General features: G+C 41.6%; 5 protein-coding genes across 5 annotated transcripts; 3 read left to right on the forward strand and 2 right to left on the reverse strand.

Annotated features, from left to right (window-relative positions):
• Positions 1-532: 532 nt before the first annotated feature.
• LOC147267876 (translocon-associated protein subunit alpha-like) lies at positions 533-6,727 on the forward strand. Its single transcript, XM_086200699.1, has 9 exons — positions 533-698; positions 2,061-2,173; positions 2,258-2,348; positions 3,024-3,151; positions 4,044-4,178; positions 4,461-4,537; positions 5,408-5,486; positions 5,608-5,701; positions 5,852-6,727. Exons 1-9 carry the CDS (start codon positions 629-631, stop codon positions 5,914-5,916), a joined length of 852 nt encoding a protein of 283 aa, XP_086056825.1. The 5' UTR covers positions 533-628; the 3' UTR covers positions 5,917-6,727.
• Positions 6,728-7,151: 424 nt separating this feature from the next.
• Positions 7,152-9,687, forward strand: LOC147267877 (neuritin-like). The gene is made up of 3 exons (XM_086200700.1): positions 7,152-7,919; positions 8,730-8,883; positions 9,453-9,687. The coding sequence occupies exons 1-3, from the start codon at positions 7,868-7,870 to the stop codon at positions 9,685-9,687; spliced, it is 441 nt and encodes a 146-aa protein (XP_086056826.1). The 5' UTR covers positions 7,152-7,867.
• A 2,493-nt stretch (positions 9,688-12,180) lies between these two features.
• Positions 12,181-16,865, reverse strand: sys1 (SYS1 golgi trafficking protein). Its single transcript, XM_086198983.1, has 4 exons — positions 16,024-16,865; positions 15,055-15,300; positions 14,914-14,981; positions 12,181-14,617 (listed from the first exon to the last, which is right to left on the reverse strand). The coding sequence occupies exons 2-4, from the start codon at positions 15,214-15,216 to the stop codon at positions 14,377-14,379; spliced, it is 471 nt and encodes a 156-aa protein (XP_086055109.1). The 5' UTR covers positions 15,217-15,300; positions 16,024-16,865; the 3' UTR covers positions 12,181-14,376.
• Positions 16,866-17,574: 709 nt separating this feature from the next.
• LOC147267879 (bile acid-CoA:amino acid N-acyltransferase-like) lies at positions 17,575-25,374 on the forward strand. The gene is made up of 13 exons (XM_086198984.1): positions 17,575-17,764; positions 19,403-19,547; positions 20,006-20,131; positions 20,849-21,058; positions 21,623-21,722; positions 22,051-22,241; positions 22,330-22,505; positions 22,699-22,815; positions 23,309-23,394; positions 23,607-23,700; positions 23,799-23,879; positions 23,956-24,091; positions 24,201-25,374. Exons 3-13 carry the CDS (start codon positions 20,023-20,025, stop codon positions 24,299-24,301), a joined length of 1,401 nt encoding a protein of 466 aa, XP_086055110.1. The 5' UTR covers positions 17,575-17,764; positions 19,403-19,547; positions 20,006-20,022; the 3' UTR covers positions 24,302-25,374.
• LOC147267880 (protein S100-B-like) lies at positions 24,668-26,180 on the reverse strand. The gene is made up of 2 exons (XM_086198985.1): positions 25,846-26,180; positions 24,668-25,041 (listed from the first exon to the last, which is right to left on the reverse strand). The coding sequence occupies exons 1-2, from the start codon at positions 25,972-25,974 to the stop codon at positions 24,859-24,861; spliced, it is 312 nt and encodes a 103-aa protein (XP_086055111.1). The 5' UTR covers positions 25,975-26,180; the 3' UTR covers positions 24,668-24,858.
• Positions 26,181-27,694: the final 1,514 nt, after the last annotated feature.

Consider the following 27,694-nt stretch of genomic DNA (forward strand, 5'->3'; position numbering starts at 1 on the left):
GGAAAGGTTGGAGGTACCAGCTGTTCAAAGTTAGTCACCAAAGAGTAGGACGTCTACGGAGTTCTAGCAAAATACAGTTACAGATATTGTCCACGAATGTTTTACATTTAAATTGGATGCTATCACGGGCTGAGCGACTGCTGCTCCCACACCCAACAGGACGCCATTGCCTTGCTGTTGAACACTCAGCACCAAAGGCCTCAAAGGGACATGACCTCATAGAACTGGGGATTTCTTTTTTTTCAAGCCAGCGGTGGGGGAACCCTTGTCTTGCAAGCCCTGGACCCGTCACTGCCCCGTTCCTCATATGAAGAGGAGGAGGACCAGGAGACGAATGTCCTAATTCACACAGACAAGTGTTATGATTGTTCAACAGAAAGCAGAAGTGTTGTTGTTGTTGTTGTTGTTGTTGTTGTTGTTTTTATGTAGTTTTTGTTTTTCCTGACACCTGCTTGCAATACTGTCTCAGCCTTCAAACCTACGACTGGAGCTCTGACCCTCCCACATCCTCTCTGGTACCGCCCACCAGGCGGGTCTAATCTTGTCTAGTTCCGCCCCTGCTCCGCTGCTGTCCTCTCCGCTCCCGAACGCTGATGTGTTACTAACTTCAATCCACAAATCTGCAAAAATGTTCAGTTTCGGATCAAAATTGCTGCTTCTGTTCCTCCTGGCGTTCCCCTGCGGACTGATATCCATCGGTGAGTGACGTGTCTCCTCTCGTGTGACGCAGTTTCTCTCCCCTTGTCCTCGCGGCCAGTTATAAAGTTTATAGAATGTATTGACGTGGCATAGAACCGAATCTCAAAGATAGACTCGGTCGGGGTTCTGTCTCCCTGACTGCTTTGCAAACACAAATATGTAACGTTGGAGATATTGTTTATGAAAAGTTAATGGGTCGCAACTGTGACATGAATGAAAATGATCGTCGCCTTTTCGGTTGCTGGCTGCTAAATAATAAGTTTCCCCTCACACACGTCACGCAAAAGTTGAATTTCACTGTCTGAGGTTTACGGGGGAGTTTGGTCGAATATGTAAACGGCAACATTATGACTGGAGTTGAATTTAACGGCTCCCCCTTGCTGGGACACGTCACCATAGATAAGACTTGTAGCTCCCGGTGTTTCTGACATCAACTTCCATTGTTCTGCTGGTATTTGGTTTGGAAAAGTTGCACACTGGCAGCAACGAACATCTGTATCAACAGTAACGGCGTGGAAGCATAAAATAGACCCACAAATTCAGTACAAATGAAACGCGATGGCTGTGAAAACTCCACCTGAAGCTTTTAAGTAAAATCAATCATTTCACTCACAGGTGTGTTTGTTGGTTCTGCATGTTTTATCTTCTAACATGCTCCATACACATCAGCAAATATCATAAATGCTAATCTAATATTACATTATAGTATAATATATATTAGGATTATTGTCATTGTGCTTTTTGTTTGTGACACAGGCGCTATAACCAGTGCAGGGGTGTGTTCAGTCTTTACAAGAATTGTTAATAAAGAACATTCAGTGCCATGGTTTGGATGACTTATGTTGGTTTGTTTCTGGAATGATCAAACATTTAACTGTCAAATTAGCATAAATCTCTATCCTGCCACCATCCCACCCTCCATTATGAGGCAGTTATTGTTAATAAATAATTGAGGAGTAAATTCAGGTCAAACTTGATTTATGAAGTGCATTTAAAAGGCAGTCGCATTCGATGTGGATAAATATAGCAGTGGTCCACTTAACCAGTGTCATGATGGCAGTAATGCTGGATAATCTCATTTTACAACACCATGGTGAAGCTTCATTATCCTTCCATCCGTTTTCTATACCGCTTATCCGTTAAGGGTCGCGCGGGGGGGGGGGGGGTTGGAGCCTTTCCCTGCTGACATTGGGTGAGAGGCGAGGTTCGCCCTGGACAGGTCACCGGTCCATCCCAGGGCCATCAGGGCTAATTAGGGGTTCAGTACCTTCAGTTCAGTTGCTAGACGGCCGCTCCACCTCTGAGCCATGCCGCCCCTGTAAAGCTTCACTATCCACTCAATAATCCTGTTGTCCGTGCAGGCCAGGTCTCCGCAGACTCCGACTCTGCTGAGGATGTCGACCCAGATGCATCTGTAGATGAAGAGGAGGATGAAGATGAGGTGCTGGTTGAGGAGGATCAGATGCAAGCATCGGTGTGTGTGTATTTGATCTTCCAGCAGTGTGCCAATCACACTGTAGATTTCTCTAAAGAAGCTCCACGTTGTGCTCTTTCACAGGACGGAGACGAGGACGACTCTGAAGCTGCCGACAAACTGTTAACGTCTCACCCCGATGCTGACATCACCATCATCTTCATGACAGGAGAAGGTGGGTCTGTCCAAAATGAAGACATGAAACTGAGTAACAGAGCAGGGATGGGAATACCAGCTCCAAATTGTCTGATGCATCTGAATCAGATGCTTCCAGGCTGATCGATTGCAGCTTGTTTTTCTGTCTACAGATGAACATTGAAAAAAACCTCAAAGTCATGCATTCATGCTGCTGCAATCCTGCAGATGAAGGTGTCGTTGTGGAGAGGAAGAAAGCAAGTTGCTGTTTGCAACATATGAAGTAGGGGTGGTAATTTCAGCGATATAGGCTTGAATTCTAGGAATGTCATGTGTTTGACATTCTGCCACGACTGTCAGTGCCTCTTTGCTGTGCAGCACATCTGTTACAGAGGATGAATATCCTGTCACGGTAGAACACTGCCACGCAAGCAGGCTGAATGTAGTTTTTCTTTGAAAGATAGCCTAAACGAAAACAAACGCACAGATACTGTCTTTGAGTTGAACCTAAAAAATAAATAAACCTGTGCAAGTGGAAAACTGACCAGGGCTCGATTAGGGAATCGATGAAGAAGTCATTGGATCAATATCATCGTTATTCCCATCGCTACTCCTGAGTTGCTTTAATCTAGCAGAGAACTCAGTGGCACTGTTGGTATACATGTCTTTTTATTATCGTTTTGTTCAACCTAATTTCCTCTCACCATGAAATTAGAGTTTCCTGCCAATGAAATTGTGCGGTTCCTGGTGGGCTTCACCAACAAGGGCAGTCAGGACTTCACCGTTCAGTCCCTGGAGGCTTCCTTCCGTTACCCCCAGGACTTCCAGTTCTACATTCAGAATGTAAGTGGGTTGTGAGGACCGCATTACTTCCTCAGTGCAATTCATCAAAAAAAAGCTAGAATTTATTGGTTTTCTTATGATTTGGAGTTCCCTAACAGTGAGGAAATGTCTGTCGGACGCACAGATGTGTGAGGAATCAAAAGAAAAAAAAGCAAAATGTATTTTGGCTTTCCGGTACTCACAAATAGTTCTCTTCCCTGCCACATCACTTCTCAGTGACAGCAGAATGCAGACAGAACCAGCCACGCGTATTTAGCTCAAAGCCAACGGCGACCGACGGCTAACAACGGCGACAAGCAAGAAAACGACAGCGAAATTACCCAAAGACATTCGTTTAGAATGTTCAAGCGCATCGTCGGGTTTAATCGGCGTCTTTATTGCCGAGCTGTATGCCCAGTCAAACAGAAACATTTGAATTTGGGTTTTATTCAAACTGCAGTACTTCTGGTGGGGCAAACAAGCATCAACGAGTGTGAATGAATACAAGCACCTGGTGCTGTAGCCAAGCTGCTTGTTCGCTGCAGTTTGGGGGTTTCAGCTCAGATAAGAAGAGTTTAATTATTCCAGACGATGGACTTGAGTTTGTAAACAGACTTTTTTGAACAGTTTTGCTGTTGGTCGTTGTGGTTAACAGTTTCAACTCGCTTGAATTCACAAAGAAGTTATGCAGAAAGGGAAAACCATCTTATCTTTGCTCAAGACAAATATTTGTAAATACTTAAAGGCAAAAAAAAACAGTTTTAAAGAAGCGCGTCACTTAAAGGTGTCGATCTACCACGAGATACCAGATACGACTTCAGAACGCCATTGTTTACTCTACGTGTGACATAATGAGTTTTACTGCAAAACCCGGAGCATGCCTCAGTTTCATAACACACGTGCGCTTGTGTAGTTCACAGCTTTACCTCTGAGCACTGTGGTTCAACCTGCGGCCCAGGCCTCCTTCGAGTACTCCTTCATCCCGGCTCAGCCCATGGCTGGTCGCCCCTTCGGTCTCGTTATCCTCCTCAACTATCTTGACTCTGAGGTGAGGGAGTTCTTCTCTCTGTCTCTTTTTCTATTAAAAAGGAAATGTTGCGGTTACACAGCATGGTAGGTGTGTTCAGGCAAGACATTCTGGAGGTAAAAAAAAATGTGGAAAATTGTTGTCTTCATTTCATGCTTAGTTTAGTGTAATTTGACTTTTATTTCATACCATGAACGAATGATATTATGAATATGATCTCTTTTCTGGAACCCTGGAGAGTTTTCTTGTCGCTATTTTTCTTGAAATCAATTGCTTTACTGGTTGTTTTCTCCTTGTTTTTAGGGTAACGGGTTCCAGACCGCCGTTTACAACCAGACGGTCACCATCACCGAGAAAGAAGAAGGACTGGACGGTGAAACGTAAGGCTTCATCTGCTGCCTTTATGCTTTGTCATGCTATGCAGAAGATAAGTGTTGGTATAAATGAACACCCAGCTATTGCTCGCTGTAATATTTCACTGCAGTTTAGCTGGAGGGAGCACAAATGACTGAACCTGAGACTATAGCGAGTGGGTGGGAATACTGCTTAAAGACAAAAGGGCAGGGCTATTTCTGCATCTCGGCCCTTTGTAAACAATGTTTAAATTTCAATATTTTTTTCCCACATATTGCTCACAGTAGCATCTATTGTCTCTCGATTCCAGCTGGAGGTGGGAGGTGTGAAATTTAGACAAAGAATTCAATTGTCAGAATTATCCTGCTGGTGCAAGACACAGAAACTCACCAGCAAGTTAGGGAAGCAACATTTTTAGACAGTGATATTTGTAGGTTGTGATGTCAGGCGACAACAATTAAACATCAAGGGTGTCAGCCGACCAAAATCCAATGACTTCCAAACACCATAATGGTAATAAAATATACAAAATGTGAACTCATGCTGGCAAGATTTTAATCAATCCATTTCTCATTTTTGACTAAATTTAAAACATGTCTTCCACATTCAGTGTCCTTCGCCTTCCTCCGTGCTTGAAAGCTAAGAAATGAAGGTGTTTTCCATTTTAAATTCTCAAATGAGGAGCCATTTTTGTGTCTGATTAGTCCGGATACTCAACGATTGTACTACAAATGTGCGCTTGCAGAAGATGTGAGGTTTCTGTTTGAAATTAACTACTTGGGATTGTTCCTGTACATCTGCCAGAGATATTTGAACAAAGAAGGCCAACTTTTACTATTGTAATATCAAAAAAATCAGTGATTTTCATAAAAGATTGAATTCTGTTTCATTTACAGAATGTTTATGTACATCTTCCTGGTCGGACTGGTGGTCCTGATGCTATTCGGGATGTATCAGGTCCTGGAGTCAAGGACGGTGGGTGTTTATCTCCGGTCACTGTGTAGTTTTTCTTTTTGTAACTGTAAAGAGTGCTAGTTAGTTGCATCGCATGAGATTCACTGAGATTGAGGGGACACTGTCGTCTAAATGTTTGTAGAAAAAGCGCCTCCCAGTGAAGATCGAGAAGGGCACCGGTGGGATGAGCGATGTGGACATCAGCTGGATTCCTCAGGAGACTCTGAACGTCATGAGTACGTTCCTTTTGATCCACAACTGTCACGAGTGATATCAGAAAGAAACCCTTTCAGCTCTGCGCCTTTTTCCCCCCATGAGTTCTCTTTATTTACTGTTGTGTTCTCCATATAACAAAGAAACATAAAACTTTACTTCCTCTCTTCCAGACAAGGCATCTCCCAAAACATCTCCACGGAAACGAACCAAGAGGGCAGTTGGAGTGGATCAATAAACTTTTGGTTTCCACTCCGTCCATTAGGATTTCAAAGCTCATATCAAAGCCACAGTAAACAAATGGCCCTTTGCAATTGAGCAACACTTCCAGAATCTGGTTTCCAGCCTGCTGCTCTGTTGGTGTCATCCTGGACTCTGCCGTTCGGATCAGAGTTCGACTGGCAGGACTGAACTGTAGTTCGTTTTAAATGGCTTTTTTTTTTTTTTTTTAATCAGTATATGTGTGTGAGACAGGTTCAAGGTTCGAGATAACCGAGTGAAGTCACAGTGTTAAGGTACAATAAAGGGAATGTGGTACAAATTGCCCCAGAAAGGGCATCAAAATACTTCATAATAATGGAATTGGCTATTATGAGCATATGATTTCTAGACATCTTATCTGCATTCTAAAGAAAGTTGATTTTTTTTTTTAACTTCAAAGTGTTGTCATCTGTTAAATTGAGGTGAAACCTCAACCTTGTGCCTTATGGAGTTTGCGAAGAATTTATGTTTAAAATGAATCGATGCAATTATTTCAGAGATTTCCACAGCAAACACTTCAATTCAAACATCAAGGAACTTGTGGTCGAAGGTTTTTATAAAGTTAGGATTCAGTGTTATAATTGAAACAGAGCAGGACAGCTTCAGTCAGTCAAAGAGTGTTTTCTGGCGGTTATTGCTGCCTGTTATTCATCTTTCTGTCATGAGAGTCTTCGTGGAGCAGTAAGACTCTGAAGAGGGAAAATGGTGCAGCCCTCTGGATTGCATGCCATCATCTGTGATAAAACACTATTTGGAAAACAATAAAAGAATGAAGAAATGTGGGGTTTTTTTGGCATATTTTGTTTGCTAAATTGTTGCTTTTCCTAATTCCTGTTCTTTAGGTCAACAGTGCAATCAGTGAGAACTAGAGATCGTGGCGTTTGAAGAAATTCATGTAGTAATTACATTTTGAGGTAAAATGATTTTTCAAATCCTTGTGTTGTTGTACTTGTACATAAATTCTTTAAACTTTTTCAGGAAGAGGTTAATTAAATTGAAACGTACTGTTTTGGTAGGCTACATGTTACTAGTAAAAAAAAACATTACCTTCAAATAAGATCAAAAAGATTTAAATGTATGAATTCATTTTTTTAATAATAACTACGTAACAGACAAAAAGAATGAATGAATTAAAGATTCAGTTTCTCCAGCTCAACAGAAATAATCCAGAAAGAGCAGTTCATCGGTGGTAAGGGGCGGTTGTGATGAGAAGTTCCGGATTTGCTACCAAAACTTTTGGATTTGTGAACGGGAGCTTTATAATCACAGACGTGTTCGACTGTATCCTAATGATTAGCTCTCTTTTTTTCTACAACAAACCTTCCCTCTCCGACTGCATACTAAAAAAAAATTTTTTTTTTAATTGCTCACATTTGAAGTAAACCAATTGACTGGCAGGTTTCCTCAAGGACCTCGCCTCTAGGTAGAGTATTGCATCACGCTGCCTCGTCCCCGACATTCCTGATGTTACAGCTATCGCCGCAGCGGTCGCTGATCTGTATATGGACACATAAAAGACGAAGACAGCCTGACGAATATAACTTATGTATCCGTTCCATAAAGTGGCCGCTGAGGTCCTGGCGGCCCCGTATTGGTTGCGTGGAGGTTGCAGGAGGCTTGCGTGGAGGTTCCTCCTCGGGGAGGGGAGCTGTCCGGTACTGAGAGGGGAAGATGAGCTCAGCGCGCGCCGGGGGGCAGGTAACGTCAGCAGTCGACCGGAGTAGGGAGATATTACATACACACATTCATACACACTCACACACACACACATCGCGAGTGTTTTCGCCCCTTTATCACTGATACACACCTCAGTAATGGGCAGCTAATCAGTGAGTCAGCGGCGTTTTCATCCCGATTCACCAGCACCTCGGTTGAATCCCGTGCGCTCCCCACCCTCTCCCCCCTCGCTTGTCTTGAAATGGGATGATATGGGATTTTTCATGTCGACGAAGATCGGAGGGATTCTCGCGTTTGCCTTGGGTAAGACACATCTCACTCCTCCGTGCTTTCGGTTCATCTCCCTGCATGCAATTGGACATGTTACAGTGTTACATGTGTTCTTTATGTATCCCCTCATCACGGCTGCTAGGGATGTGTGATGGTCAACAGCTCGGAGTACACCCACCAGCCATAAATAGGCTGCTTTATTAATGTGTGTGTGTGTGTGTGTGTGTGTGTTCAATTTAAAATTGAACACACACATATTGAGTCTCTCTATCACTCTTGTTTAGTTTATATGCAAACAAAATTTTAAGGAGAAGTTTTTAAGTGCAAACCCATGAAGCCCACCAGTCAATTCTGGGCTGCAGTGTTCAGGACCACTGTCCTCAGTGAGAACATCTGCCTCACACTCCACCACCCACTGGCATGTGTTTTAAGTGAAAATCAGATGATCTTTACCATCACACCTGGTTGCAGATGATTGAAATAACAAATATCACCAATCAAATATACCAGTTTATGATTAATGTGTCAAAAGGACAACCCTTTAAAAAGAAATGTGCTCCTAAATTGACTTAATTCATTTAGTGGGTTGTTGGGGGGGGGGGGGGTTTGCTCTCAAAACACTTGTTTGCATTCACAAGCTAATCCTGGAGGGTGTCAAAGATCACAAGTGATAAGGGGTTCTTGCTGAAGAACACTTAAAACACTTAGGAGGGAAAGATGGAATCTAACCAGCAATTTTTTTTTCCACCAGGCAGCCACTCTACCGTCTGAGCTTGTGCGCTCATCAGATATCGTTAAACATGTTTATTTAATAATGAGATGTCATCTCTGGGTATTTTCCAGTGTTCCTGTCCGTCACTGTGTCAGGAGACTCTGCAGATGTGAAATGCGAGAACATTTATAAAGACTTTTCTGATTGTGTCCTGGAGCTGGGGGAGAGCATGGACAACTATCAGGAGAACGTGACCAGCGAGAGGGGAGTGGCGGCTGTGTGCAGGTGACAGGCTTAACACTGTTTGCGATCCGTGTCATCAGAATCAACCACAGTTATAGTAGCAGCATTCATTAAAAAGTTGAGTCTTTAAATCTCCGTTGATAAGACATAGCTCATAGGCTAATACAAACATATAGCATGTGCACCTGCTGACACAATGCTGGAGAGAAAAGAGCAGATGCCGTACTCTCGGAGGGAGAAGACAGAAATGAATGGTGCTGAGACACTGAGCCACTGTACTAAATAATTTATGACTTTGCTGCAGCTGTAATGAAATTCCAGGACATATTTTGTCATTGTTACAGCACACACTCTACAGCGCCAGCACAGTATATTCTAGACAAAGATTTACACATTAGCCCTCTGTTGAAAATTGCAATATCATCTGTGATAATGTTTCACCCTCGGATGCAGTTGCCATGGTAATTAAAGCCCAGCTTGACTCACTCAAAGCCACTGTACCCATGTGAGTGATAGATTATTGGCAAGCGAATTAATCACAACAGCATGTCTTTATGCCGTAGTGGGGATGAGCTGTGAGTGTTGATACGATCATCCTTTGTTTGCCATAGCCACTGGGAAGCTTTCCACACCTGTGCCCTCACCGCGCTGTCCGACTGTCAGGAGGAGGTCAGCTCCATCTGGGAGACGCTGAGGCAGGATTCCAGGAAGATGCGCTTCCAGGGGAGTCTGTTTGACCTGTGCAGCCCCAGTTCTTCTCCCAGCATGAGGTCACCCGGTGCTGCACTTAGCCTCTCAATGATAGGCATACTGATCATGACTGATGCCAGGTGGTCCTTAGTATAGGTGGGGACTAATGGGGGGTGGGGACAGGGAGGGGGGGGCTCAGCCTAAAGCCACGGATTAGACAAATGTTTTAATAAGGATTATTTTAACATGGAGCCTCGGATATCTGTGGCCGGTCAATATTTGCTGTCCTCGCCAATACTTAAGCTTGATCCTCCCTTATGTCTGGAAGAGTTGTTGAGAAAACAGGCCAATTTATCAGAGAGTGAACAACTGCAAGTGGTGGACACAATATCATGAACACCTGCGATACAATACGATATATATGACCTGCAATATATATTTTGAAGATTCAGTTTTGGTGGATCCCAGTCTGACATGATTTTAATTCAGTATTTACGGAACAGTTTGCAGGATATCTCAAAAACTAACCGATGGATTTTGATGACATTTGGTGGAAAGACACTATGTTACAACAGACAATTAAACTCCCAGAGATGGTATGGATTGTGAAACTCTGATTCTGATGATACTGCATTAATATTCTCTACCCATTTGGCCTTCCTTGTTTCTAATTTTATTAGTTTTTAATCATTCAAACAGCAAGGTGTTCCTCTTGTTGTGTCCGCTCCACTGCATTACATGGTTTTATCATGATATCCTAAAGACTAATGCAAGACATAAAATAAGAATATTGATAACATTTCTAGATGTAGACTCCAAATATGAGGTTATAAGCTAATAGCTTGTTAGCTTTGCACAAAGCTCTTTACAAAAAATACTTCCCCCAATATTGTTTTTGTAATTGTTGGCTGACACAAAGGGGACAGTTGTGACATAGTGTTACTGTGCTTAAAAGTAGCTGGCAGGTTCATTTTGCTAGCTTCAGAGTAAGACAGGCTAGCTGCTTCCAGCTACGCTAACCATATTTTGAAAGCGTCAGAGATAGCCAGGCTAGCTGAAACTGCCTAAGTTAACCATATTTTGATCGCTTTATGTTTAGCATACAGACATGAAGGTGAAGTCGCATGTTTCAGCACAAAGCAAACTACTTCTACGATCTCTGTTAGAACCAAAAGGCCAATGTTTATCTCAAGGGAGTTTGAATGAACACAACCGTCATGACTCTAAACAGGTAACTTTGAAATGGAGCGCCTGAACAAAAACAGCAATATTTTCGCTCGGAGTCATAAAATACAAACCCTATTTTACAATTTTAAAACTATTAGCACAGGTAGAATATACTAATGTTGACCTATACAATAGGTGGAAAGCCACTTGTTTCAATGTGTATTAAATGTTTATGTAGGTGACAATCAAGCCACTTGTATAAAGCCTTTGACCTCTTTTCCCAACACTTCAGCCTGATGTGGCTGAGGTTGCACGGCTGCTACAATGACACCAAAAAGAGACATCTGCCATGCCATCACACACACTCCCACTCTCAGACGCCAGCCCTTCTCCATGTCTGAGTAAAATAAATGTGAACGTTCTTCATTTCACACATTTCTGTTTCATCTGCGTGAAAGTGCGCACCTGCAATTTACACTTTTAAATCACTTTTAACCCCGACAATGACATCAAATAGTAAGCATCATAAAAGCATTGCTGTAGTCTTTCTAGAAAAGCAGCATATTTTTAAAAACAGATTTTTTTATTTATCAGTAGTACGTCTATTAGAGGTCAACCGAGCCACGTAATTACGATGTCAAAACCAGTATAAATTCCAAAATTATTAATCACTTGGTGTGATTGGGAGATAAAAGCTTGGCTTTAAATGAGAGAGGAGCAAATGACGAATACGCATCCATTCATCTTACCATACGATATTTGTTACCAACCTAATGATTTTTTTTAACGCATTTAGCTGATAAGCCATGTGAGATATCACTAATTGTAATTGTCTTTTTAAAATTGCCATTAAATTTGTCATGTTAAGTAGATTCTACTCACTTTAAAAAGAAGCAACTTTTAGTGCAATGGTCATAGACTTCAAGATTACAAATCAACTCCATCCATTTGAGGTTTTTGCTTCCCTTTTTGCCCTCCAGTTGCATAAGTCTCTGAATACTGACAGTCCTTAGAGGTATTATCAAAATGATGGCGATTCCTTAAGTCCTGAATACTTTGTGTTATCTCTTTTAACAAAAATGCATGATAAATTCGTGTGACAGTGCTTCTGAAAATGGCTGATTTTACCTCAGACAAAAGTGTACAATGGTATTGATCTCTGCATGACATTAGGCTCGCTGGTGTAGCTGAATCCTTTTACAGATTCATTACCCGCCCAACCTCATACACCCACCACCTCTATTAGCATGTTTGTTCTAGTGGTTTCTATTTATTTGATGTCTCATGAGTGTAAGCAGAATGTCAAGTGTCTGGTGGTGAGAGTACAAAATGTCCTCAAAGCATGAGCAATATGTATGGTCCCTTTGTATGCGGTTGAAGAAAGCATGACAATAATTATCATTACTCCATAAGAAATCAACACTATCGACAGTTTTAACATGGAAAAGAACTTCTGAATGTAAAAATGAGTTCAGTATCCATGGTCCTTTCATTTTATTGATAGAAAAGCACACTATTTACAAGACTGTATAAAGCAATACATGGCAAAGTAATGTGTTTGTAATAATAAAGCACCAGCACTGAAAAGCTCTTTTTTTTTTTGCATCACCCTTTCGTGAAATACTGAACAGCAGAGAACTAGAAACATTTAGAGCTGGAATAGTGGAGCATTTAATCGATGAGCCAGAAATGGGTCAGAGGAAGGTGAGTTCTGCTGTATATGACTCACTTACTACTACTGTCGTCCCTCTAGCAAAATGCTGGTAATGAGGATTGTAAATAGCATTTTTCAAGTCGTCACTGCGCTCCCATCTGTTTCCTTCCACCTGGACACTTCCAGCAGAGGCAGTGGTGGGAGAAAATGAGGGATCACGGCCTGGGGTGGAAACCCTTCAGAGAACTAAAGGCTCGCTCGTGCTGTGCCCCTCATTAGAAGACCAATCTCTGGCATCTGAATCGCACAGGCCAATTATTTTTCTTACCTACTGTTTCCTGACTGGCATTTGAACTGTTAGTGTTTCATGAAATTGCAATTGCAACCAAAAAAACAAAACAAAAACAAAAAAAGTCAGGGAATTTTAATCTCATGAATAGGTCTGTCTCTTGAGTTCTTTGTATTAAAATAACTTCATAAAGCTATGTTGAGGACTACATGGCTTTGGATGTGAAATTAGCAGAGCAGCGACTGCCAAGAATAACGTGGCACAAAAAGAGTCACCGTGTTGTGTTTGGGCACAATTTTGAAAGGAGTAATAGTTTGGCATTTTGGGAAATATGCCATTTTATCTTCTAAAGACTGGGATTCAAAGATTTATTCCCATCAGCTGGCAGAGCAGGCAGTATCTTGTTTCATTTGCACAAAATACAAGGTGGGGTGTAGTTTTTTCTTAAATTTGTACAGATACCCCCCAAAACAACACATCGCAGGGGAATTCAAACTCTTTACCGTTGCTGGAAAGTGGACCTTCCCCACCTCCCCCCATTTTAGACAAACTAATCTTTTATGCTAAGCTAAGAAGCTGTTAGCTCTTCTTTCCTGAAAGTTTCTCTCATCTTACTGTCAGTCAGAAAACCAATGAGCTTATTTCACAAAATGTCAAACTCATCCTATAAATATCAACCCCTGCAGGAAGAAGTCAATTTTAGAAACAGGCTATCAAAACAAGACACTGCATGTCCCAGACTACCAAAGCTACAAAGTTTTAATCTGACCAGCCCCACAGAAAATAAAGATGTAGATGCACGTGTTAAACAAGCTGTAATACAGGGATGTTCTTTTAGATGTGCGGTTTTTAAAAATGCAAATCACCAAATCATAAAGCTAAAAATTGCACCAAAAACCGTAAGTACTGGACATCAAGAGACTTTTCATAAACAGTGATGGTGTTTTCAACAGCGCGGACACAACTGATGGTGATGAATGTCCCCAAAGTACTGTGTTGTTGTGGAAAATGATGTGCAAAATCCAATAGACTGACAATTTATCCAGTTGGGTAAAAATTAGCCTTATCACAAAGAAATATCTTTCAAACATTTGGGTTTATACAATGATGCACTACAGTATTCAAAAAATAATAATAGAACATGAAATTAATCAGGAGCTAACCTTTAGATGCAGCTATGAGGACAAATATTAAAAACTTCACAAGGTAATTTTCCACGTTGGCATTTCTTAACTTGAGTCCACTGAAGGATTTTTTTTTTTCAATTTGAACCCAAAATGTTATATAAAATGATGGTCATGAGGTTTGTTTTCCCATTTAAGCCGGTGTGTACTCATACAAACACAAATACAGAGCAACATGGTCCAATGTTAGGTTTGAACGTACTTTGGGTTCCAAAATAAAAGCATAAAGTATGAGATGCTCATGTTGCCGTCCTCAATTGCAAAAATTCCGATTACCGGGATTAGACAAAGATTGTAAACCAACAAACTCTCTGATAAGCATTAAGATGTGTATGCTAATATGCTACACAGTTAGTACTGTCCAACATTTAGTGGAAAGCTATGAATAAATAAGTCAGTTCGTTTAATGTATAACTGAAGAGCGGGTCCTTGAGGTTCATACGCTGAGAGCAGTTCATATTCCATTTCTTATTGTCAACAGTGAATAAGGCTCCTCTGAGCAAGTTCCTCAAGGGTCAGATATCCATTTTCAGGAGAGTGTCAAAACAAATTCAAAGGTTGGACTTGGGTCCAGTATTGACTGGAATCGCCCGGAGCTCCGTCCGCATGCACAAGTACTCTCCAATGACAGCCATCAGCGCTATGCAGGCCACGTTGATGAGCCACCAGGACAGAGCAGCAGGAAGATGAGCATTGTAGATCCAGCAGGCGATCATATGGAAGAAGTGCACAGTGACCGTGAAATCCAGGCACTGTTTCCCTCGGCGGATGAAGAACCACAGGCCGAGGGCGCTGCAGGAATCATGAGACAGCAAAACTGTTATTCCCTGGGATGTAATGATACATCTTAAAAGTTGTAAAAGTTCAAGTCACATATCAAATCTATATGAATTATTGCTTATTTTTTTATCCAATGTAAATTTAGGATTTTCATAACAGTTTTTAGTTAGACTGGGAGCATCCTGCTGTTGGGCAAGAGTTAATGAATAATTTATGTCCTTTAAAAGGGTTATATCATGAGATGCTTGAATAAAAGCACTTTAACTCTTCAGTCACACAGAAATAAAAACACTGGAAACATCTCTTACCATGTTAGAGAGTTCAATATGAATGCCATCATTGAGAGCCTGCCCTGCATTGTAGCAAAACCAAGGACCTGCCAAAGCAAAGGAAGAATTGCTAAACAATTTCAGAACCAGCAGCAAACAGGTTGAATAGACCTCACTTACTTCATAGCTGAAGATCTGGTCCAGTGAACGGTTAGACTGCACCAGACTGTCGACCCCTGCCAACCATAGGCCCAGGAAGCTGTAGTAGATGGCCTGCATCAACACAATCTGGCACACAATCAGGACTGGGTCCCAGATGTAGCTACGGAAATGACTGGCCATTTTGGGCTGAAATTGGTCACGCAGGCCCAAAGGACGCTTTTATCTGGGCCGGGGTGGCCCATCAAGAGTGGGCAGTATCAGTGTCTAAGGTGGAAAACAAAGTTACAAATACAAGAACATAACAAGACATTTGTTTAACTTTATTTGTGTTTTTATGCTCTAAAAGCTTCAATCCACAGACGTGACAAAGATACTGTGTGGTTACAGCTTTTCCATTGTCACCCTCCCATCAACAGTGAGTACTTAGACATTCACGCAATTTTGTAGTCAGTGAAGGGCGAACATGAGACTGATTTAGCTGTCAACCACTGCTAATCAGTGAGGTAATGCCACGAATGAATCCAATGTAATCTTGTCTCATTTTGTGACGTCGACATCAAGTTTTCAAGTCAGAGTGAAGCTAGAAGGACGGCTGGAAATGGTTCTGTCAGACTTTGTAATACCTCAGCTAAAGCCACGACCTTCGCTACATGTTTTAAACATTAGGAAGTGAGGGTTCTCATGACACCGAAAGATTTTGTGCCACGCTGTTACGAGCTAATAGCCACCGCCGCTAGCTAAGTGTAGAGCAACACACCCTCAACAGTGAACAAAAGCGAACACTGGCCTGCAACAAAGTGCTAATACACGCAACACAAAGACCACGGTGGCATCCTGTGGATTACTGACAAATAAAAGCCAAGTAAACGCGAACATGTGACCGTGTCTAATGTTATAACACAGCTTATCAGGACAAGTTAGAGCGGCTGTTTTAGGTGAGAGTAGCGGAGACAATGACAACAAATCAGACGGAGAGCTGAAACGGACCTGAAAAATGAGGTTACACGGGTTGTCGCTTTGATAACAATTCCCTCGGTTGCCTACTGGTTTCTAGACGATGCAGAGACTGAAGACGGCCCTTCTCTCACCAAGCATCAACCCTAGTAAAAACATAAGTCACGACGCTGACACTGAACCGGAAGGAAAACGTCCTTCTTCTTCTTCTTCGTGTTTGATATCCAATTTATTGCAACAGCGCCATCTTCAGTTCCTATTCGCAACCCCTTTAAGGGCAAGCTACTGTTGCACCTCCCTAAAATGTCTATCCAGTCCAGACCAGTCCTTAAAAAAAAAAAATCCATATCCTGCTTTGTTCCTTGTCTGCGCATTCTAAATAACTTTTAATATTATTATCCAACGGCCCTGTCTCAGCAACTGAGCCATCATATCTTGTCTTTCCTGAATATATTCCTTGCTTGATAAAAGGATATGTGAAACTGGGTATGTTGGATTTATTCCGATGACATATGACAGTGCGCTGTTAAGGTTGCTGTGCCCGATTCTTATCCTGCAAAATGCTGCCTGCTCTTTTTAGCTGTTCTCCCATTTCTCCATCCTTTCACTCTCTTTGAGATCATCTCAGGGCTGCTGCCACCTGCCACTGTTGCATGACCTCTCCCCACTCTGCTTTTCCTTCCTGGTTATAATAGCCCAGTTGTGACTTCAACACTCCTTTTCTTGACTGCTTCTTCTTGGCAACTTGTCAGCGCTCTCATATCATTCCAGAGTGTGAGGGCCTACGAGCATGTGACCTTCTTCCTTCAACTACTCATAGTTGAGTAAGTTCCAATTATTTCACACATCACAACTTCTTGCCATACTGAACTTTATGCTTATAAAGGCTGGTACAGAGTTGCCTGCTCACTCCATTCTTATACTGAATCTTGCATTCTTTATTTGCATCAATTCTTGTGCAACTTCCATTACTTAGTAGAAATTCTCCCATCATGGTAAAACGGGGAAAACGTCTTATTCTTTAATTTATAAAAGCAGTGAGTGGACTCAGCCTTGCTCTCTCTGTTATTCTCATATAAGTCTTAATAAACTGTTTTTCTCTCTTTCCAAGTAAGAGCAACTTTTATTTTGAAGGCTTCTGTTGATGTGAGTTTAGAATCGAAACATCTTAAAAGAAAATTTCAGTGTAAAGAAGTAATCATTAAAGCTCTTATTAAGAGACAGAAACGAAATTATTTATTCTGTTCCATAAAGGTTTCTTCTTAAAGCTGTAGCAGCGTTGCTTCCGGAAACGATTTTTTTAATCAACTTTATTTAAACCACTATTCGCCACTATGTCGCTTATCGTAAAGTAACGCTCACTCAGTATGATACAAGGCGAGGTGTATTTTTCCAAACTGAATCACACCTTTAGGTTAAAATGATTTTGTAAGGTATTTCGAGTTTCGAGTAAAATAAAGAAAAGTATTCATCAAAACAGTGGACAACTTTTTTCCTTTTTTCCACCTCGCGTCTTTATTCAGTTCCTCTTTTTAATAATCTTCAAATTTACCAAAAAAAAAAAAAAAAAAGGCTTTATACTGTAACTGTCAAACCGATTTAGATTCATTCCAAGCGGCTTTTAACCAATCCGAAGAAACAAACAAGCAAGTCTCCCTTAAGATCCGCTCCGCCCCCGTTGCCTCATGCAAACTCAGTATACTTTTCTCTCCCTGAGGCCTGAGTGGGTTCAAGCGCTGCTGCAAGTTCATTCACTCTGTAAAAGCTCCTGGTGGTAAGATATCATACTTTATTAATGAGCAGTATTATCATGAGTAGCGTTTATTCCTCTTGAAGCGACACTAATACTGCAGTTACCTCCGAGTCTAGACGAGCCTGCCACTCAAGTCAACACCCGCATGAATCACGATTTGGTGCTCCAGCTGTCACCTGGTCTTCTTGAACTTCTCAGATTTTGTCCATTTTGTGATTTTGAAGTTTTTTTTTTTCCGGGAGAGTGATAGTTAAAGCAGACCTCTACTAATCAAGCTTACACTGAAAGCCCCCCCCCCCCCCCCCCCCAAAAAAAAGTCAGTTGTACTTCATGTAGGTGTGTGATGAACTGTCAGACCTGACGGGCTACTATGTTTAGCCTGTCAATACTTGATCATCAGTGGGTTCATTGGAACCAAGTCTCTCTTAAAGAAATGATCACAAATTGAATTTATAAGAATAAGACGGTTGATGTCAAGAAGGACGGTATCGTGTTGAAACAGCCAGAGGAACAGCAAAGAGCAAAATGAGATAGTCTTTCCACTTGGAACAGTTTTTCAGGTTTATTTAACGTTCATTGAATCACTTGATCGAAACTGTATGGAAATTAGATTTTCTATTTTTCCAGATGTACTTTTAAACATCAAATTTAAAATTGTTCTTCTGAGATTCAATTTGACCCAAGAGAATGTTGATTACGTGACAAATATGACAATAATAATAACAACAACAACAACATAATAATAATAATGTACATCTTTAATGGACCATATTCATAAAATTCATAAAAAGCTAACTTGATAGAGACTCAGCAGGGTATAATTATCACCTGCATTGAGGTGTGGCCTTTGTCTGTGTGACGTCAGGATTTGGGTAATCTCAGGTCAGTTAACACAGCACCACCTGGTGGTAATGGCAAACATCTCCTCTTAGTGGTTCCACCAGATCCATCTCAAAGAGCCAGTAAGATGTGAACCGTCGGAGGTGATGCCTCCGGCCCTGCGCAGACATCTGATGTTCTAGATGTCTGACAGAGAGCACATCTGTACTCTGTATCTGCAACTCCTTTGTTTTTTTAGGAGTTGATTGCCAAATTATTAAGGAAGCACCAAGTAGTGAGGTTCAGGACCTCCTATTTGTAGGCTGTCTTGTCGTTGTTGTGAATTAGCCCCACCACGGCAGTGTCATCCAAAAATTTAACAAGGGTGATGCCGTTGTGAATGGGTGCACAGTCATGGTTATACAAAGTGTACAACATGGGACTGAGCACACAGCCCTGAGGGGTCCCAGTGCTCACTGTCAGGACTGAGGAGTGATGGGGCCCCAGTCTGTCTGACTGAAGACGGTCAATGAGAGAATCTCTGTTCCATCTGCAGCCAATACAACTGAGAATAAAGTTGAGGAGGGTCTGCCACGTGGACTGGCAAGAATAAGTACGCTTTGATGGACGTCAGCAACTATTTTAAACAATAAAAATCAGGAAAAGGATCCTTCACATTTTCATTTAGTCACTCAGTCCAACAGGCTCAGAATAACATTCTGTCACAAGAGGAAATGCTCCTGATTAGAGGGGTCATTGTTTCTCAGGCTGTTTCCGTGTATAAGCCTAAGGCTTCATGTTTTTGGATTGTCCCTCTGTACGTCCCACTCTTGTTAACAGGATTTGATGAAGATTCCCTGGAACTCCTTGAGGAAATTAGTCTGAATTTGGCTCAGATGTCCACTGGTACTCAAGGATGAACTGAAAGCCTTCAGCAGCCTGAGTTCAAGGTCGCAACCTCACCCAACACGAGACCTGAAAAAAGGTTGGTGCTCAAAGGTCAAAGTTGTTGTTGTGGTATCGGGTAACTCATTAGTACTGCTCCGTTTGTGTGTGTATGTTTATTCAGTGATATGCTGCAGACATTTAATCACCTGACCGCAAATTGTTAGGAATCCCATCATTTTCTCCTTTCAGCCACGCTCTGACCAAGCCAAGCGTCTCTCTCCTGTTTTAACTGTGGGTAACTGCATTTTAACTGTGCCCTTGCCTCGGCTTGAGTGTACTTTTTGAAGTCTGTTTCGTAACTGAATCAAGCATCTTCCATCTGCTCACTTGTGCAACAGTGTGTTGGGGAGTTAAGCGGGACAAAGGTCCAAGGTTAATATCTAACAGTGGAGCTACATTAATCAGATTCAGAGTCACCCTGGCAGGGGAGTGTGTAGGTCTTTGGTTTACTGGGGTAGAGCAAACCTAGAGTTGATGGCTCTTTTCTGTTTACAGGGCAGACAGTCACCGTCATGGTCAGGGCGCATATGAGTGCGACAGTGTTGTTACAGCTCGTAGACGTGAAGATGATCCCACGCCTCACTGTCCAGAGGAAGCTGGGATGCCTGCACCGTGCACTGGGTAGGAATATGGTGCTTTTTGATTGCTGAGTTGGAGTTCTTGTGTTGATGTTGAGCAATGAAATCTACTTTGACCCTGAGTAAAGCTGCTCTTGGATTGATGCAGGTCTGCAAACCATGAGAGGTCTTTTTATAGATCATAGGAAAAAAAACACCTCGTGTTTTAGGGTTTATTTGGTGCTATTCAGCAAACTGGTGTAAAACATGGGGATAAGCTCAGATGAATCAAAGCAATAACTGAAACTGCTGGAAGAAAAAAATAGTTTTTAATTAAAGGGATAAGTGCTGCTCAAATGTAAGAGCTTGATGAGTTCTTTTTTCTTCTCGAATACAATATTTTAAACATCCATCCTGATGTTTACGATCGGTAGAGTTTCATCGTCAACCCCAGCGAATGAAAAAAGTGAATTGATTCTATGGACTCTGCATATCAAGAGTTTATTCCTCCATAGACACATCATTTGGAGTGAACCCTGCCTCGATCCTTCTCCGTACCAGCAAGTGAAGTGTTAAGTTAATTCTTTATTTAACTCTTCTCACATTAACCATGAAACTTCAAACATTTACAGACATTTGTCTTTGGCGCCACCTGCTGGGGGTATCAAGAAAGATACTGTACACAAAAAAAAAAACCTTCTGCACAAAGTCAAATGCCTTAACATTCAAACATTTCAAATAACATCCTGTATAGACTCTCATACTTGTTGTACTCCTGTAGGGGCGGTCCGATGGAGGAGCAGCTCCAGACCGGCCCCCGTGCTGACCGCCACACCCGCTCGTGCCCTCATAGATGAACGCATCAGCATCAGAGGAGGTTTCCTGCCACCACACAGCCCAGTTACAGTGTGCGCACAAATGCAGAGTGATGACGGAGACTTGTGGGAAGCATTTGCCCACTATAAGACGAATGCGGATGGCACAGTTCACTGTGAGTTTATGCTACATTATTGTGCACACATGCACACTCAGAACCAGAATCAGAAGTAGGGACCCATAACAGCCTCAAAGGAAAACCAAAAGTTCCCCAAATCATCCATAAAAGGAAGCATTTTGTCAAGGCCTTTCGATGCAAATGACCACCATGAATCCGTACTGCAATTAAACTCAATTGCCTTAAGAGGGTGTTATTCCAAATCACAGGGAGGAGGCCTCCAAAAAGAAAAAGCTGCCTCTGACTGTGGTATTTTTCTAGAAGAGTGGATATCTGAATATCTTGTCACAAGTATTGGTTAAAAAAAAAAAAACGCGTTTCATGTGCCAGGAGAGTATCACTGTGTTCAAGGAAAACAGAACTGGACTTTTACTACACCACAAACTTGTCATCACAGGAAAAAGAAAAAAATAATTTCCAGGCTCAATAGTCTTTATTAAGCAGTCAATCATCAAAATAAGGCAACTTTTAAACTGTTAGAAAACACGTTCTATTGACTAATTCAACATTTTTGTAGCTGTATCATTTGTGTTGTTTCGTGTCCCTCTGTCACCCTGATAGTGGCCAGGGATCATTCCATCGGTGGTTCATATTTGGGCTGCGAGCCAATGGGACTCTTCTGGGGACTGCAGCCTGCTCCTGGGTCAAGAGAGGGTTTAAGGCAAGGGGGGGGGGGGTTCCTGAGAGAAAAAAAAAGACTTAGACATCCGCCCTGTGGTAACTGATCCATCCTTTTCTGTTAATCATATTGTGTCAGGCAAGACTCTCATCCATTCCACTTTTATGATCATTGAGCAAGGAAACCTTGTTACAGCAGCCATTAACTCCCGCCAGCCTCCACCCACGACAGACTGAAGGTTGATTAGAAAGCATTTGTCAGATCGAGTCTGTTTGGAGGATCCCAGCGTGAGACGAGTGAAGCCACACTGACAAACATGTCATGTTGGTCCATGAGAGTTTCCTGACATGATTCAAATGTGTTTGGGCAGGCTGAGGAAGAAAAACGTAGAGACTCCGTATGTTTTTGACATTTCCTTACTGGAGGGCCACGTGTCCCCCAGGGAGAGAAGGAGTACAGAGCTGGCAGCTGTGACTACTGAGCGTTGGTATATGGCACCAGGCGTAAAAAGAATGGAGGTTCGTCAAAATGGAGTCGTAGGAACATTATTCTTACCACCTGGTGAGCATAAACACAAATATTAACATGTGTGACAACAAAAAAAGAAAAACCTGTGTCCTCTCTGACCTGTTGTGCTGGATCCCTGCAGGTCCAGGCAGGTTTCCAGCCATGCTGGACTTGTGGGGGATGGGGGGAGGACTAGTCGAGTACCGCTCTGCACTGTTCGCATCCAGAGGCTATGCAAGTCTTTCTCTCGCCTACCTTGGACACAAAGATTTACCTGGCCCAAAAGATCGCATCAATGTTGATGATGAATATTTCAAGGTCAGTTTAAATGCATGTTTATGTGACGTTCTGGTGGACTCAGCTCAAGATCTTAAAAGAAAGAATTCTGCATTTGCCTCACTTCCCTTCAGATTCTCCCTCCATAAATGTCAGTTAACTCCAGGTTATGACTCAGGTCACGGCAGCTATCCTGAGTTACAAATCCCACATAATCTCATTCGCTTTGTCCCAGACAGCATACGGCCTCCTCCAAGATCATCATCAGATCTGTGCCGAGAGGATCGGGATCACTGGTCTCTCCTTTGGAGTCTACCTGGCTCTTCGAATGACCACTCAGTCTTCTGTCCAGGTACATCAGAGCATCATCATCTTTACTCAGGTGAACGTAGACATGAAGAACAGTCACCAGAGGTTTACACACTAAACTAACACGTCGATGAGTGTATGTGCATGTGTGTTTACATACGTGTCACAAGTGTATGTGAGTATATTGATAAGGAATGTCCATCCATCCATTTCCTATACCGCTTATCTGTTAAGGGTCGTGGTGACCCTGGATCCTATCCCAGCCGACATTGGTTGAGAGGTGGGGTTCACCCTGGACGGGTCGCCAGTCCATCACAGGGCCATCAGAGAAGTGGGAATCAAACCAGCAACCCTTCGGTTCCTTGACGGCCACTCTACCTCTGAGCCATGCCGCCCCTGAATACAATGATGCGTTTTATGTAGTGATATTGTATAAAGATAATGAGTCATAGAATGATGTTAATGGACCTGTTGCAATAGAAGATGGACTGTAAAACTGATCAAGTTGGACGTAAATCTGCCTCTCTCCTCTGCAGCCGTCCTGTTTGGTTTGCATCAACGGCCCAGTAGGAAGCACCATCAGGCTCATAGACAAACATGGCAGGAGTGGCAACTTTGACAGGTGAATCAGTACTGATTATTAACCAGTTATTCTTCAGTGGTCTTTTCTTGAGTACAACCTGCATTTATTTCATTTAAAATCAGAGTAACATTTTCCAGTTGAATCCTATGCAGAAAATGGAAGTTTAACCAATTGATTCAAATCTTGCACTACAAATTGATCTGGAAAAAAATTACATTTTTCTAATTAAAGTTTTTTAATTTCATTTTCAGTGAACAGAAATATTGGGGGTATGATAGTGAAGGCAATGTCAGCTTTAAGGCACTGTCCTTGCCTCAAAACCTGCCCTCTGACAGCATGCTAAAGGTGACGTACAAACACACATACATTAAAAATTTGTATAATAATATTCCTCAACATATTTTACAACAGTGACACATCATTGATCTCCTGTATTCATGCAGATTGAGAATATTGCCTGTCCATTAATGTACATCGTGGGTGAAGATGACCTGAGTTCTGCAAGCTCTGAGAATGCAAACCTGGTACGTCATCCTACTTAATCTTCCCCAGCAGTCCTGCACTCAGGGTTCCTAACATCACTGTAACTCTGGTCCTCAGATCAGGGAGTCTCTGAGCGCTGCTGCTAAATCCCACCTCTTCACCTGCCTGTCTTACCCGGGTGCTGGCCACCTGATTGAACCACCATATTCCCCCAATGCAAGAATATCTCTGTGGAGGGCCAAACCCCCAAAAAGTAAGCGAATTATGCTTTAACTTACCGAGATCCTACTGTGTTCTTCACATTATTAAACATAGGCGTGTATTGCAGAAACCTGATATGTTCCCTTGTGCTTCACCTGCAGTCATGACTATATGGGGAGGTCACCCTGCACCTCACGCTGCTGCACAGGAAGATTCCTGGATGAAAATCTTGGACTTTGTGGAAAAAAATCTGAGGGGGTGAACTCTTGTTTAGCCTACTTTTAATGTGGAAACTGCGCATTCAGGGAATGTGCATGCCTTACTTTTGAGATTCAAATAACCTCTGGCTATTACCTCAGTTGAAAAGGCTCACTGATATAGATCATGCTGCAGATTCTCCACTAGGGGGAGATGTTTAGTCCCTTTCTGGTTTTATTTTTTTCTTTCTTTATTTGAGAAAGTCAAAGGAAGTTTTGTGATCGGTGCCATCTGTTGGCAGGATTTTATTACAAACAGAGGCATATTTTCACTAAACTTGGGTAAGGGATGTACCGTGGGTCAAGGATGAATTTGTATTGCATTTTGGGGGCACATCTGTTCAAAAAAATTCTTTTCTTTCACATTGGGATAGTTTCAGGTCCTTAATCTCCAAGTGCCTGTCTGTCAGAAAGATTACTAACAGAACATCATGTAGTTCTATATATGAGGTCATTTCATTGATGAGTTTCTGACAATTGGGCTGAAGTAGGAGGAATTGTCTGAACATCATACTGATAGACACACAAAAACCCACACTTTTTCTGTGTTGTTGTTATTGTTTTAATTGGTAACGGGTGCACTGAGCGATAGATTAGCACTCTGGGAGCTTGGGCTGAGAAGGTCATGGCAAGCTGAAGTAACCATGGCGATGAGCGTCATGAACTCCTTGAAGTCGATCTCCAGGTCACCATTCTGGTCAAGGTCCTTGAACAGCTCATCCAGAACTTCATTGTCTTGGATTTTCTGTTCAGTAAGAAGCAGAAATGAAAATGAGGAGGTACTGGACTGTTACAAGCCAGACGCTCTGTGACCATTATTAGGTTTTCGTGTTTCTTATGTATAATAGCGATGGAAAGCAGCGTAGTACTTTTGTATTACAGTTTAATGTCGTGAATCTTTGGTGTCGTAGGTCACAGTGTTTCAGGTGGTGACATACTTTTTACTGTCCTACCTTTACAGTATGTGTGTACTGAACGCGTTTGCTGACTTAAATAAATCTGAAGGTCAATTTAATGGTGTCTTTGTGTTTTGAACGGGTCTTTTTTGTAAATGTTGCGCCCCCCGTAGGGCTGCTCGAGGGTGAGGTTTAACAGTGCATTTGAATCCCGGTGCATTTGCGTAAGAGTTTGAATTCAGGACTTTTAGTTTTTTAATTGTTTGTCAAATGCTTCTTTAACTTGAGTAAAAGATCTGATTTCTTCTTCCAATACTGATCATCACATTGCCTGAGGGTGGAGATGGAGGTGTGCGCTCAGGGTTTTGTTTTTCTCTCGCTATTTCAGCATTAAACTTAAAAAAAAGTAAGCTTTAATGGAACTGGTCATGAGCATTCTTGTCAGATGCATCTTTAACTGTACTACTCCATGAAAGTCACTGACTGATAGGTGCACTTTAACTGATATCCCAGCATTACTTTTCTCAACACCTCAAAAGATAAGACACAGAAAAGGTGACAACGTTTAGTTTTGCATTATCTTTAAATCGCACTGTTATGACCAACATGAACTATAAAGTGCTGCCATGAACACACTCAGATCCACAACGTACCTTAATGAAATGACTCATCTCATTGTTGATGAGCTCTTTCAAGCCGGCCTTCCTCAAATTGCACTTGTGACCTGAGTATTTGTGAAATACTTGGATGATGGCGATCATTCCGGTCTCCAGGTTTGACATGCTTTCCTTCGAGGCCTACAAAAAAACAATTTAAATCAATTCCCAATTTGTAAGTCACTGTGGTTAAAAGAGATAATTGCATACATGGAACACACTAACAAATGAACCACAAATGAATGAAGCGAACTCTCTAGCTTTAACATTTGTCATTTGTCTTACCTCCATCTGAAGAAACTCCTCCGTCTCTGTCTGCGCTCCGAGTGACTGACGGTTTGCGCTGCAGAGTGTCGACTGCCTCGCCCAGTTTACTCTGGAAACTTAATTGTATTGATCAGTCACATGAAGGCTTCTCTGCTGTGTAATGCACATCTAATGGCTATTAGTGGTCATAGCCTTGACCAAAAATCATGTGTTCCTAAAATGAGTAAGTGTAATGAGAGGATCAGCTTTCTCTCTTGGTTCTTATCAGTCTGCACCCACTAATGGGCTACTACTCCATCTCTTCAGTGGGGGGGCAACACAATCCGTTCTTTAGAAGTCACTGCAAATGAGCATTCGCCTCTGATATATTTGCCTTAATTTTTTTACAGCCTCAAATAAAGGTTGTTTATTTGTTCAATAATGTTCGGATAGATCTTAAAGTATTTGTTTAAAAAGCACTGATGCACTTATTTTCTAATGATAAAATAAGCATTGACAATAAAATCAAAAACTAATAGAATAAAATAATAACTGCTAAATACATGTTGTGGGTACACATGTATAGAAATGAAAAAAGAGGCGGGAAAAAATCAATTGCACTGTGCACTAGTCAACAGCAATACTGCACAATGATGGTGCTTTATAAATATCTGAGTAGGGATTTAAAGCAGGAACCTGGTGTGTGTTAAACTCAGAAAAGTTCCCACAATTTGTGTTACTGAGGTTACACACACACACACACACACACACACACACACACACACACATTACCATTATTATCATTATTATTATCAATGGTACATTTTCTTTGTTTTCCTCGCAGATTTGGCCAATTAACACCTTTAAAGGATGAACATTAGCTTATATATTGCAAATAAATTGGACCTTTTTTTTGTATATTTTCCCATCGATTCTCAGAAAAAGGCAGTTCTGCAACATTACTGGTGATAGTTACTTCGCGAGTTGCACTCAGCAGAGTTTTGTGGTCTCAGGAACAGATAATTACAGGAGCTAATGCTAAGCTGTGGCTTCCATTCTAAAACATTAAGATATCTACGACATGGCAGTAAAAATGTGGTTTTACTCATAAAGATATGTTGTCAATATATAATAAGAATGAGCAACCATGAACAAGTCTGATGAAGCACTCAGCGCAACGCGTCCACATAACAGTGGACAGAAAGAGGGATGATTAGTTCCTGCTTTGTCTTTCTGGTCATATGAAAATAAAATCACATTAGTTAAGTTAGTAATTGTAACTCCTTCCAGTGAGACTCCAACCTTCATGTTCTGCATACCTGGAAACTCAGAGCAACAGCAGATTCTTTAGGTGAATTAAGAGAAAACTGAAACTGGGTCACTACATCTAAAGGATGCTGGATAGAGACATGCATTGTTTTATAACAGGCAATACATTGTTTCTGATGCTGCATAAAAGAATCCCGGAAAAAATTAAATGATCAATTAATGGAGAGAACTAAACCATTGATTAGTTCAGATTATCTCAACCACAACCAGAATTATAATAGAATACGTAAATAATAATAATAATAATGATAATAATAATAATAATAATCTG

The sequence above is a fragment of the Aulostomus chinensis genome, chromosome 3 (genome assembly GCF_037954235.1).
Source record: "Aulostomus chinensis isolate RoL2024-O1b breed Wild chromosome 3, RoL_Achi_v1.0, whole genome shotgun sequence".
NCBI lineage: Eukaryota > Metazoa > Chordata > Actinopteri > Syngnathiformes > Aulostomidae > Aulostomus > Aulostomus chinensis.